This window comes from Perna viridis, chromosome 10, assembly GCF_037379345.1.
Source record: "Perna viridis isolate PV_CMFRI_1.1 ecotype Kerala chromosome 10, ASM3737934v1, whole genome shotgun sequence".
Classification (NCBI taxonomy): domain Eukaryota; kingdom Metazoa; phylum Mollusca; class Bivalvia; order Mytilida; family Mytilidae; genus Perna; species Perna viridis.
Genome location: NC_142454.1, coordinates 24,396,459 through 24,409,601, shown reverse-complemented (window position 1 = coordinate 24,409,601; position 13,143 = coordinate 24,396,459). Strand labels below are relative to the sequence as shown.

The window sequence follows — 13,143 nt, the reverse complement described above, 5'->3', positions numbered from 1 at the left end:
GTTTATGCATAATAAATCAATTATTAACCCTATTCAAATATTGTGAATTAATTAATAATGTATGTTATTCTATTTTTTATACTAACAACAAATGCATTGTCAATTCAAGTAGGGATCTCTTTATGTAACAGATCTCTTACATGCAATGCATGATTCAAATTCTCATATTCTCATTTTTAATGTTTGATTAAAAAATGCTTCACTTCAACCGAGTATTTCGTCCATGGTGTATAAAATGTATATACTAAACAAATAAAATCGATTCAATTCAATTGATGAAAATGTCAATCTTAAACGATGAAAAAGACAATGACTAAATTGTTAAGCAGAGTTATAGGCTGTTTGTTGCTTCAGGTCAAAATTTCAACATTTAATCAATTTGTATCAAGGGTAATTAAGAATTTAAAATTCAAACATATTTGTTTGTTGATCTGAACGTTAATTCATTCATAAAAAAATTGACTCGTCAATTAGCATGACATGTTACACAATTACCACGGTGACCACATTCTCTAAAGCTTTCGCTTTTACAACAATTATTTCTAAATCTAACGTTATATAATATATGAAAGGTGGTAAATGCATATAGCAAATATTGGCCTAGTTCGTGACCATGAGCCATAATAACTTTCATCTATTGTGAATTTTGGATTACTCATTTACTTTACTTGTCCTGTCATTAGAGTATATCATTGTCGAATTCATATTGTACTTTAGGAAGTGTTCCCTAAATTAAATTTCCAAATAAGAAATGTTTATAACTATATATCGTGCAGATATTATTAGTTAAATTGAGTAAAAACCTATATGAATTTCCGCATCCTACAGGTATTTTATGATAAAGATAATCAGTATGACCTGTATCCATCCAGGCAACAAATGCAGATCTCGGAAGAACCTGAAACTACGTTGTATAAGAGTGATAACGTATAATGCAATGAATGCTTGGACTGACTCTTGTATGAGCCTTATAACCGCTTCGTCTCGTGGAAATGTCCATCCATCAGGCGAGGTTCGTCCATAACTGGGTCATACATTGTACCGAATACCTCAAGTTTTACCGCTAATCACCCGGCAAAAAGGTGGTAGAGTAAAGATCGGGTGGCTTATTATACCTCATGTTTGTATGATTTGGCAATTCTTTCTAATAGAGCAATGCACGACATATCTGCTATAAGAGTGTTTATCTACAGTCAACCACCCGAACAATTAATTTCTCTAATATAAGGTTACTAGATGCAAAACTACGCTATCGATTTAAGTTAATTTTAAATGCAGTTTGAAGTCTTTTTTTCTTTTCTCAATTCCGGCAAATGTACTACTGAAAAATGTCAAACTCTTTCGTTATATGTTTAAACACTTGGTTTTATTTGAATATACATGTATGTCCCTTATACATGTATGGGTACAAGGAAATATATATGTATATATTTTCAAATCTGTCTCTTAATGTCTCATTCATATACAAGTTTCTATATGCATTAAAAGTTTACAATTCCAGAGCCATTCGATTTCCTTCTGTGTTACATGTATAAATTGGATTAAACATCAACATTTTCTTGAACAGATACATATAAATACATGTTTTTACACCTTTCCCGCATAAAAAAAACTGACAACGTCAAATAGGACATCGTTTGTAGGTGGCGATTTGTCCTTGTACAAATCATTTTGTCTCAACTAGAACGCTACAGTTACACGTTTTTATTTTGTTTTACGGTACTACCCATTTGTTTTAAATGGAAAATTTGACAAGTCAACCTGTTCAACTGTCACATAAAGTGCATGAACCAAATGAAACAAGTTATCAGGGACTTAAATTATATCATACTTACGACGCACAGGCAACTTAAATATACGGTATAATGAACAAAAAAAAATAAATAAATAAAAATGAAAAAATAAAAAAAAATGTGCGTATACTATATGATTTCATTACGCATCGTCAAACCATCTCCTGTTTTTATCATTATTTTACAGAAATAATAATGAATGGATTATTGATTTTTATAATATTGACCTTATTATTCAAAAACAATTATCTGAATTAACAAAAAAAATAATGATGGCATATGCACCAACAGTTTAAGCTATTATACAGATACATATATATTTGTTTCGAAGAACAAGATTATACGTATTTATATCACCTTTCATATATTATATAACGTTAGATTTAGAAATTATTGCCATGTTTACATCATTTCGGAACCTACTAATGGATAGAAATTATTGATTTAAACTCGAATGGCAATAATATATATTTTGTATAACTGAAGCCGGATATTTCTCAATATTGCATAAAGACTTAAGTATAATTTTTCTTAATTTTTATTCAAATGTGTCAAAATCGCAATTAGCAATGCATGATATTATTTTTTATTCAAAATACACTATCAAAATGGTGTGACCTCATTAAATATAAATTAACCGAAGAGACAATAATTGTCACTATTAACAATGTACATCAAATATGCATGTAAACGACATAAAACAAAGAAAATGAAAACTTTAGTCATTAACCTATCATTCTCTTTATCACTCGTGCTTGTGGCAATAATAAGTGAAACTGTCCAAAAAGTCCTTTAAAATGTAATAAGTACAAAGTTTTATGCTTTTTAATGTCTTTTTAAACACTAACATTAACTGGTTCAAAGTCTTTTATGTATAACAATAACTTTATAATCATACTTTGACGGACAGATGTCTTAATTAAAAAGTAAAAGGACACATTTGTGACACATATTTTACATAAAAGACTATTCACATAATTTTTCTATCTTCAACATCAACATATACGTGAATAAAATGTAAAATCAAAAACTTGAGAAAGGGGTAAATTAAACCGGAGTTAAAAATTAAAATATCGAATACCACTACCAATAATGAATTGAGGAGCGTACAGTATATTTAACAGAGATAAGAAATAGTCTAAGAGGGCAAACACATACTTTGCAATAAACGGATAAAAGGTTATAAATGACAGTAAACAGTATGGCATTTCAGAAAAAATTCATAATCAGATGATTCTATGCGTGAGGTCTTTTTTTTTTTGTAAATTTCTAGCTAACGTAAGTTATCATATAGGCATATTTGCAATAAACCCTTTTAGAGGATCCGGTTTAAGATAAATTTATATTTTTGAATTAGTTTTTATTCAAAATGAATTCTTGTTGTTTCGTTTCCTTAAAGATTAATTAAGAATTTTTATAATACTAAACTGTCCACCATATCAATTGATCCGCCAAAGAAATATGGATGACAATATATACATTCCAAAGTCATATAGTTGTATCCGATTTGACTGTTACTTAAAAGTGTATATAGTTTACACAATAAGTTTCATTTTCATTCCATTTAAATTTCTTCTCTAGTGCTGTTGCTAAATAGATCATTATGTCTGTATTCAGTTTTAAACTGGCACATTTTACGCCTCCCACCACCTCTTACATTCACCCCCTATTTAACGGTATTAAGTATTATACTGAAGCAGTTTAATAAATTAGTTGATTTGTACAAATAATGACTTTTTTAACGCGGTTTCGGACTAACAAAATTTTGCTAGAGGGTATCAGATCTGGAATATACCCCCAAGGCTTACAGGTGTTCGTAGGTGCCTACACCTCTCGATGTGAATGAAATTATTGAGTATACTGATTCCAAATAAGCTTTTAAGGCGGTATCCGGGAATGTTTTGTTCTCATTTCACACAATAACTACGTGTGCAAAAAATACAGTCCAAATTTCTAGAAAAAAACCAGCAAATCTGCTTATATTGCACCATTGGTATCTGCTATTATTTCCATAGCCGTCATGGTTTGGAGTCTTATATGTTACATCGCATTTCAAAGCACATAGGGCCAGTATAGACAACAGCCAAGTTTAAAATAATATAGACCGTTTATTTTCGAAACAATATCAATTATCATTTTCGTTTGTTTATTTGATTGTTGGGGTTTAACGCCCAAGCAGCAATATTTCAGCTATATTCAGGCGATGAACATGAAAGTGAGGATAAAATGAACATGAAATGATGATGAAATGAAAAAATGGATGGGACACAAGGATAATAGGGTCGAAAAAAATTTGATTGCCACAAGATAAAAGGAAAGGATGGGTAGTGTTGGGCAATTTAGCCTCCTGTGGTGGAGCGGAAAGGTTCCTACTCCTATCGAATACCACAGCAGGGTTCTTTAACGTGCGAGGAATGTGGCATCTTTCCCGACACGGTGCACCACTATGGTTTGCTGTCAGGTTTTCCGTATTATAGCCTGACAACCCCAGCATGTAACACGCCAGGGGTACCCCATTCCACCACCTGAGGGCACACATCCCAGTTGCTCTGTGGGCAGAGTGCCCTAGCCCCCGGCTAGGGTTCTGAGCACTATTTAGTCGCCTTTTACGACAAGATTAGCGATGCTGCAGGCCTATTCTTTTATCACCCGGACCTGCACGGGGTCAAATCATAAATAAAGCGTTAACATACTTTTATGTGAAAATCACGAGGATATCAATTTTGCAATTCCAAAAAGCATGCTTGCAACTAACACATACATTTAAACAGGTATTTGCATCTACATTATTAGCAGTTAATCAAGCTTCACTGACATCTATTTAAACAGGTACTTTACTTTTTTTTGGGGACAGATCCACCGTTTAAAATTTACCTATATATTGTTTATACACACGAAATTTGACTAAACTTGTTACTTCAACTGAAATATGCTGGTGATTATCATAGCCTTTATTGCAATTATATTAATATTTGTATGGATACAGAGCAAAAAGCCAGCAAATTTTCCACCCGGACTGACACCTTTACCAGTAATCGGAAACCTCCACAATTTAGTTGGAGAGAGCAATATTCTTAAAGTGATTCGAAAACTACGAACGCAATATGGCGATGTTTTCTCTTTGTCTCTTGGTAAATACTGGGTTGTTGTTGTAAATGGACGGACGAACTTAAAAGAGCTTTTCGTCAAAAAAGGAGGAAAAGTGTCTGACAGACCTAACACTATGTTGATGAAATTCCTAAGAATGAAAGGTATGTATAAGTATATATGGAATAAAAATGTCGCTAATTTAGAATAAAAAGTAAATCTTGTAAGGATTCCCATGTGACAATGCCTTCATAAACTTTTTACTTTATTATATTATAACATATTTTAAAATAAATAGTCAACAAAATGTTAAATGACTTCCAACATAAAAAAGGATTCCTCACCATCCTTTGTTGACAGTAACGAAAACTTCTAGTAACGCTTGATTACGCAAATAATCTTTTGTTAATTACAAAGCTCTAAAATGTTCTGCATCAATTCAAAATAGCGAATATAACATCTCCGATTCTGGCAACGTCTTTACCAATTGATATTTGCTTGAGCTTTATCTTCTGGAACTCCTCAAAGAATAAAATTATTTTCATCGATACATACATTCCGAACTTTGAAAAAAAATTGCATGCACGTTTGATCTTCACATAGATAAATCTACCACATTTAAGATCAATCATTCTTTATATTATTTCTTTTTTTTTTGCAGGTATAGTAAGTGCAAGTGGTGCCACCTGGAAACATAGTAGGACATTTGCAATGGTCAAGTTACGAGGTTTCGGATTTGGAAAACGGGGTCTTGAAGGAAGTATTATGGAAGAAGTCAACGAATTTTTGAAGTATGTAGATGGCAAAGCAGGATGTACTTTCCAATTGACAGAAATTTTGAATACGAGTGTTGCCAATGCACTTATGGTTATTCTGCCAGGGAACAGATTTCAATACAATGACAATGAAATTAGCCATTTAACAAAACAATAACGAAAGTTCTCTCTAATCCGACCCTAATCGGTCCTGTTAACTTTATCCCATGGTTAGCTAAACTACCAACTGATCCGTTTGGTGTCGCCAAACTATGGAATATGTTTGAGGAAATATCTACATACTGGAAGAGTGTCATTCAGAAGCACCGGGATAAATTGGACGAGAAGAAACTCGATAATTTTATTGATATTTATCTTAATGAAATGGCACAAGCTGGGAACAGTGAAGAATTTGCAGGTTGGAATTAAGTGTCATGTTCTTTATTTATGATAATATATTTTTTTATCATTTAAAAACAGGATTGAATTACTTAATAAAACTCGAAATTGTAATACATTTACATTTTACGTCAATAATAATTACCCCATTTCTCATTTTGAATCGCCCTAGTAATTGTACTTATTATTTACAGTGCATTTCATGCAAATGCTTTTCCTTAAGGATGAAGACCTAGGATAACGGACTTAACTCTTTAAATCAGTGATATATTTGTATCATATTCATTTTCACCAAAGCCTATCAAGTTTACATTTGAAACAGAATGAAATCAGTCCAAGTTACTTTGTTGCTTACATGAGATTGATGTAAAATGCTGAATACAAACGTTCCAATGATTTGTAAGAGTTGTGTCCCTTACCCTAGGTCTACCTCCTCTATATCGAGGAAATGTTATTAATCAGTTCAAATCCAAATTTCTTGTTTACAGCCGAGTTTGCTATGCACCAAAACATTACCTTCAATTCCTTTTTTAAAATATTTTGGACAAAAAACTACCGATTATTAAATTACCAACACGTATTTCAACAGGCCATTTCTATGGTAAGAAATTGGCTCAATTTAAGATTAAAAAACCAAATGCAATATAATGCAATCAAAATTCGATAGATTCAGCTTAGTTTTAACAAAATGTGGAAGTTTGTACACCCTTGCATGTATGTACATATATACTAAAACTGAAATTTACTTGCAGATGACCAGCTGCTTTGCATCATTGTTGATATATTTATTGGTGGAATGGAAACTAGTGCCACGGTTCTTAAATGGTTTATTTTGTACCTGATGAATCATCCGGTCGTACAAGAAAAAATGCAGCTGGAGATAAACAAAATCGTCGAAGATGGTCGCTCAATTACTTTATCTGATAAGCCAAACTTGCCATATTGCAAAGCAGTGATGTATGAAACCCTCCAACTCACTAATTTACTTCCATTATCTGTACCCCATGTAGTTTCTGGTGATATCGAGAATAATGGTTACGTTATTCCAAACGGTTGTCTTTTAATACCGAGTCTGGATTCAGCAGCCTTTGACAATGAAACCTTTCCGGACAGTAACTTGTTCAAGCCAGAACGTTTCTTAGATGAATGTGGCAACTTTAATGTAGGCAATGGCAAATCTTACTAACTTTTTCTCTAGGTAAATAAAGAACGGCGTAAAAGAATAATTCATTATTTGGAGGAATTGCTTTTTGTTTAAATAGTTGCATCTATTTTCGTAGACACATTCAGAAAGCTGTAGGACAAATTAAATAACTTTGGAAAAAAATCCCTTGCATATAAATCTAACCTTTCCTACTAGAAAGTATTTTATCCTATTCAACCAATTTGAAATCGTTTGATGGAAAATGTTTTATTCAGATCAACTTATTGTCCACGATGAAAGATTAACTGTTTTCATAAAGAACACTCATTGATATTGTAAGAATTCAAAGTTTTCGGGAAAAAGAAGTTAACCATTGTACAGACGTACATGTACTAAACAACATGCCGGAATATTTAGATGCAACAATTTAGATCAAGAATGCATTCATTATTTATTACTTCAGAGGAGTTACGTGTATTTATATAGACTAATATGCATACGTTTTCTCACAAATGGAAATGCTATATATAAACAGTATTGTTTCATGCTTTTTTATACTTTTCTAAGGTAGAAGAGTCTGTCACTGGTACAACGATTTACATTTTGCTCACCCGAAAACGAGCCTATTCCGTCAATGGAACCGTTATTTGGCACTGTTCAACAACCAAAACTTTTTAGTGTCAGAGCATTTCCAAGGTCTTAACTTTTGTGCATAGATAATATACAAACATATACACAATGTAGATGACTTTGAACACGTTACTATACACGAGTATTTCAATTTTAATATCATAAAATAAACTATATATGGACTTCCATTTTTGTTTGGTAACTTAACGTTAAAACAATCAAATGAAAACACACAAAAAACTAATATATGTATTAGCGACCCGGATAGGTATAAATATGAAAAAAAAATGTTATCTGGATTAATAAACCGCAAATATGTATAGTAAATAGATGTGTTAATTAACATATCAAACATGAAAAGGTAAAACGGGACTCAATATGAACGAAATGCCAATAATCCTAATTTGAAATCAATGGAACCAGAATTAGAACAGTAATCAAAAGAACATTACTCTACCATAACGGCTAGAGAAGACAAATAGAAAGAGTAATCAAGGTAATCAAGATTCTAGCAGAAACCAGCGACAATGACCAGACATGGAAAATAGACACACACAGAGAACATAAACTAATCAATGAAATACACAAAGTAACAAAGTAAATGTACTACTCGGACTCCACTAAAAGCTGGAAGCATGGCCCAACTGAGTTGTCCATAAAAAAGTCAAGCCCAGGGTATAGGAAAGAAGAAAACAATGACATGTTGAACAAAGAAATCCTGTTTGATATTCAGTTTGATATTCAAATCCATTCTATATTCAATATATATAACCCGGAAACGAATGTCAAACAAAAATTGAACAGACCAAAATCCCGTTTAATATTCAGTTTGATATTCAAATCCGTTCTATATCAATATTTTAAACCGGAAACGAATGACAAACGAATATCAAAGAGACAAAAATCCTGTTTGATATACAGTTTCACATTAAAATCTGTTCTATATTTAATATATAAACCGGAAACTATTGTCAAATGAATATCGAACAGTAAAGAATCATGTTTGATATTTAGTTTCATATTTAAATCCATTCTATATTCAATATATATAAACCTGAAGGAATGTCAAGCAAATATCGAACAGAAAAGAATTTGTTTGATATACAGATTGATATTTAGATTCATTCTATATTCAATATATAAACCGGAGACGAATGTCAAACGAATATCGAACAGACAAAATCCTGTTTGATATACAGTTTCATATTCAAATCTGTTCTTTATTATATACATAACCCGGAAACGAATGTCAAACAAAAATAGAACAGACCAAAACTGTCTGATATTCAGTTTGATATTCAAATCTATTCTATAATCAATATATAAACCGGAAACGAATGTCAAACACATATCGAACAGAAAAAATCCTATTTGATATACATTTTTTTTATTCAAATCTGTTCTATATTCAGTTTATCATATACTTATAGAAAATAAGTATTATTCCTTACTGTATAATAAAGCAACTTTTAGGGCCAACAATTTGATATTTTTCAAGATAGTCTAAGCGAGCTGGTATCAAAATGTTATTACATGCTTCGGAATGATATTATATGGCTTTTCGTAAGTGATATTACACCCCTTTCCGTAAACGCTCGGCAATTATCGTATTTGTGTACAATATGGCGTCTAACGAATAGCTGGGTATGATGGAAATAGAGATTGACGATACCATGGAGTATATAGAGTCTATGAAGAATATTGATAGAAAACGTAAAACTGTGAGTGATATGAAAGTGCTATCGCGTTGGCTGGAAGAACATTCAGAACAACGACAAATTGAAGAAATTCCAGTTCACGAACTAGATAAAATATTGGCCCAGTTCTTCATGAAAGTTTCAAAAAGTGATGGTACACCATATGAACCCGGAACTATAAGAACATTTTAAAAAGTATCTCCAAATATCTCTCAGAAAAGGCCAACATTAACATAATCAGGGATTCAGGATTTCATCACTCAAGGGAGGTTCTACCAAAAAACTGAAAGGGTTGAAGTCAAAGGACCTTGTAAATTAAAAAAAAAAAGAAAGTCTGAGCTATTCACTACTGAAATATCTCAAAAAGTATGATTTAATAGCCTTATTTTGCACTCTTATTGTGAAGCATGTGATAATCTGATAATATAACCCGGAAACGAATGACAAACGAATATTGATCATACCGAAATCCCGTTTGATATTCAGTTTTATATTCAAATCCGCTCTATATTCAATATATTACCCGGAAACGAATGTCAAACGACTATCGAAAAGTAAAAAAAATCCTGTTTGATATTGAGTGTGATATTCAAATCCGTTCTATATTCAATATATAACCCGGAAACGAATGTCAAACGAATATCAAAAAGTAAAAAACAAATCCTGTTTGATATTCAGTTTGATATTCAAATCCGTTCTATATTCAATATATAAACCTGAAACGAATGTCAAACGATTTATTCTCTTGATCACTTGTGCTTGTGGCAATAGTAATTGAGAGTGTACAGAAAGTCCTTTAAAATGTAATAATTACTTAGTTTTATACTTTCCAATATCCTTTGAAACCATAAAATTGACTGGCTCTAAGTGTTGTTTTATGTATAACAATTTATGATCGTATATACTTTGATAGACAGATGTCTTAATAAAAAAAATAAAAGGACAAATTTGTGACACATATTTCACATAAAAGACTAGACTTTTCACATATATCAACACATACATGAACAAAATGTAATGAGAACAACTTGCGAAAGAGGTAAATGAAATCGGAGTAAAAGATCAAAAACCTCGAATTCCACTAACACTAATGGATTAAGGACAGTATACTTAACAAATAAAAGAGTGCAAAGACATGTTTTACAAGAAACAGATTAAGAAGTTGCACTCCTTAAAACGTTCACGTTTCTCATTTTAGCGTTCGTGCATCGCTTATTTTTATCGTGCGTTTACACATCGTTTTGCGTTTTGCGTTTGTTTTAACGCACGATAGAAGCATTCGTCTATTTTTGTACTTTGATTATTTTCTTAATTCAACTGTTATTTTATAGTATTTGCTTTTCTTAATAGATATATTTTTATTAATTCAATTTTCTATTTTTTTGTCGTCATTATTTGTTCATATTATTATTTTTCGTTCGTCTATCGTGCGTTTAAACGCATGTTAGGAGCGTTCGTTTATCACGCGTTTAAACGCACGGTAGGAGCATTCGTTTATCGTCCATTTGGTAAGCATTTAGCGTGCGATTCTGGCGTCGGTTTCACAAAAAGTCGTAAGTGTGAAATTGATCGTAAATCATGACGTCACAATGCTATTTTAGATTATGACGTCATTACTTACGATCACTTTTACACTTACGACTTTTTGTGAAACTGACGCCTGTATCGTGCGTACGAAAGATCTAAATGTCTCAAGGAGTGTTTGAAAGACAGTAGACAATATGTCATTTAACAAAAAAAATTACAATTGTATGATTTTGTGCGTACGGTCTTTTTTGTAAATTTCTAGCTAACATACTTTATCATACATGATCATTTGCAGTGCAATAAACCTTTTTAGAGGATCCATTTTAACATGATCTGATATTTTGGAATAAGTATTTATTCAATAAATATTCTTGTTTCGTTTCCTAAAAAATAAGTTAAGAAATTTTTCTAATACTAAAGCGTATAACTTGCCACCATATCAATCAAACCGCCAAAGAAATATGGATGGCAATATATGCATTCCAAAGTCATACATTTGTATCCGTTTTGACTGTCACACTTAACATACGTAGTTTACATAATAGTATCATTTTGTCATATATTCACTCTATAGCGCTAATGCTAAAATGATCATTTTGTCTGTATTCATGTTTATCTATAAAATTAATTTCAAAATGGCACCTTTTACGACTCCCACCTCTTACATTCACCCCATATTTGTTGTTATTACACATTATCCTGAAATTGAGTTGATTCGTAGATAACGAACTTTTTCAGGTGGTATCGGCCTATCAAAATTATGTTAGAATGTATCAGATGTGAAATATACCGCCACGGCTTGCAGGTGTTAGTAGGAGGTACCTGCACTTTTAGATGTTGGTGAAATTATTGAGTACAGGCTTTGTAGGCAGTACTCGAAAATGTCCTCATTTTACACAATAACTACTGATGCAAAAATATAGTCAAAATTGCTAGAAAAAAGAACAACAAATCTACTTATTTTGCACCACTGGTATCTGCTTTTATTTCTATATCCTTCACGGTTTGGGGTATTAAGTGTAACATTGAATTTCAAAGGACATTGGGCCAATTATTCCGCCAGGTAACTGACAGATAAATGACCATTTTGTATAGTATTCATAAATAACACTATGTCCATATTTATTCTGACGTTGACATGATCGTGTAGAAATAGTCAAAGGTACAAGTACAATGATTAGTAAATGAGCGCATCTAAGGTCAAAAAGGAGAACAAATCTAAATTCACCAAATTCTAAATATAACTTCATAAAAATCACAATCAATGAAACCAATTACAAGGCTACTTAAACATTTATGAATAAAATAAGTATGTAAACAGCACACTCCCCGTCTAATATCAAATATATTACTACACTCAAAATAACAATAAGCACAATATTCAAATAATCAATCAAAAATATATTTTATCTACCTATATAAAAAATAAAAAATGAAAATGTCTAAATATCATATAACCCTTTCATGAAAGTCATAAGTCCCTTTCACAGTTCATTAGAGCACAAACAAATTATTTGGATAATGGGTTTGACGTAAACACGTGGCTGTCCATCTTTAATTGTCCTTATAAGCACTTTTCATATAAGGTTGTCTTTACTCGGAAAGACATGTTCGATAAGTCCAAGAGACCAAAAGTTGCTATGCTGATCAATTTCTATTGTTACGCCCTCACGGGTGTGTAGGTATATTTCAAGCGCAAGTGTATAGGAAAATGGTATTTCACTAGTAGCGTGGCCTTTGAAGGTATTTCCATTTACTTGTTCTTAACACACAACTCAACAGAATTTCAACTTATAAATAACATTTATTAACCTCTCAGGAGTCAATAATTTCATACATAAAATATATAATGTTAAAACCCTATCACTGAACGCTAAAGTATAAACGGAGGTCCCCCCAAAATATGATACGGGCTGCTAGGTTCTATAGGTTATGTCAAGGTCAGGTCGTAGTAAAAATATTTACTACTAAAAAAATACAGGCGCATACCAAGGGTGTTGTTCTCCTGGCGACCTGGTAGCGCTAAGTGGTCAAAATCGAGCTGAGTAGTACTAACTGCTCTCAGAATAATTCTGCCAGGATTTATTTCAGGACGCCGGCCCACAGTTTAT

The 13,143-nt window shown here is 32.0% G+C and overlaps 1 protein-coding gene and 1 pseudogene across 1 annotated transcript; both read left to right on the top strand.

Annotated features, from left to right (window-relative positions):
- The first annotated feature begins 4,667 nt into the window (after window positions 1–4,667).
- On the top strand, window positions 4,668–5,919 carry LOC148605066 (cytochrome P450 2J4-like). The gene is made up of 2 exons (XM_088549196.1): window positions 4,668–5,044; window positions 5,542–5,919. The coding sequence occupies exons 1-2, from the start codon at window positions 4,723–4,725 to the stop codon at window positions 5,811–5,813; spliced, it is 594 nt and encodes a 197-aa protein (XP_088405322.1). The 5' UTR covers window positions 4,668–4,722; the 3' UTR covers window positions 5,814–5,919.
- On the top strand, window positions 5,915–7,220 carry LOC148605065 (cytochrome P450 2C3 pseudogene; annotated as a pseudogene).
- The last annotated feature ends 5,923 nt before the right edge of the window (window positions 7,221–13,143 follow it).

Bases quoted from the DNA above. Each gene is read 5' to 3' on its own strand.
- LOC148605066 (XM_088549196.1), top strand. From the start codon at position 4,723: ATGCTGGTGATTATCATAGCCTTTATTGCAATTATATTAATATTTGTA. The intron at 5,045-5,541 runs GTATGTATAAGT...TTTTTTTTGCAG, and splicing joins GAAATTCCTAAGAATGAAAG to GTATAGTAAGTGCAAGTGGT.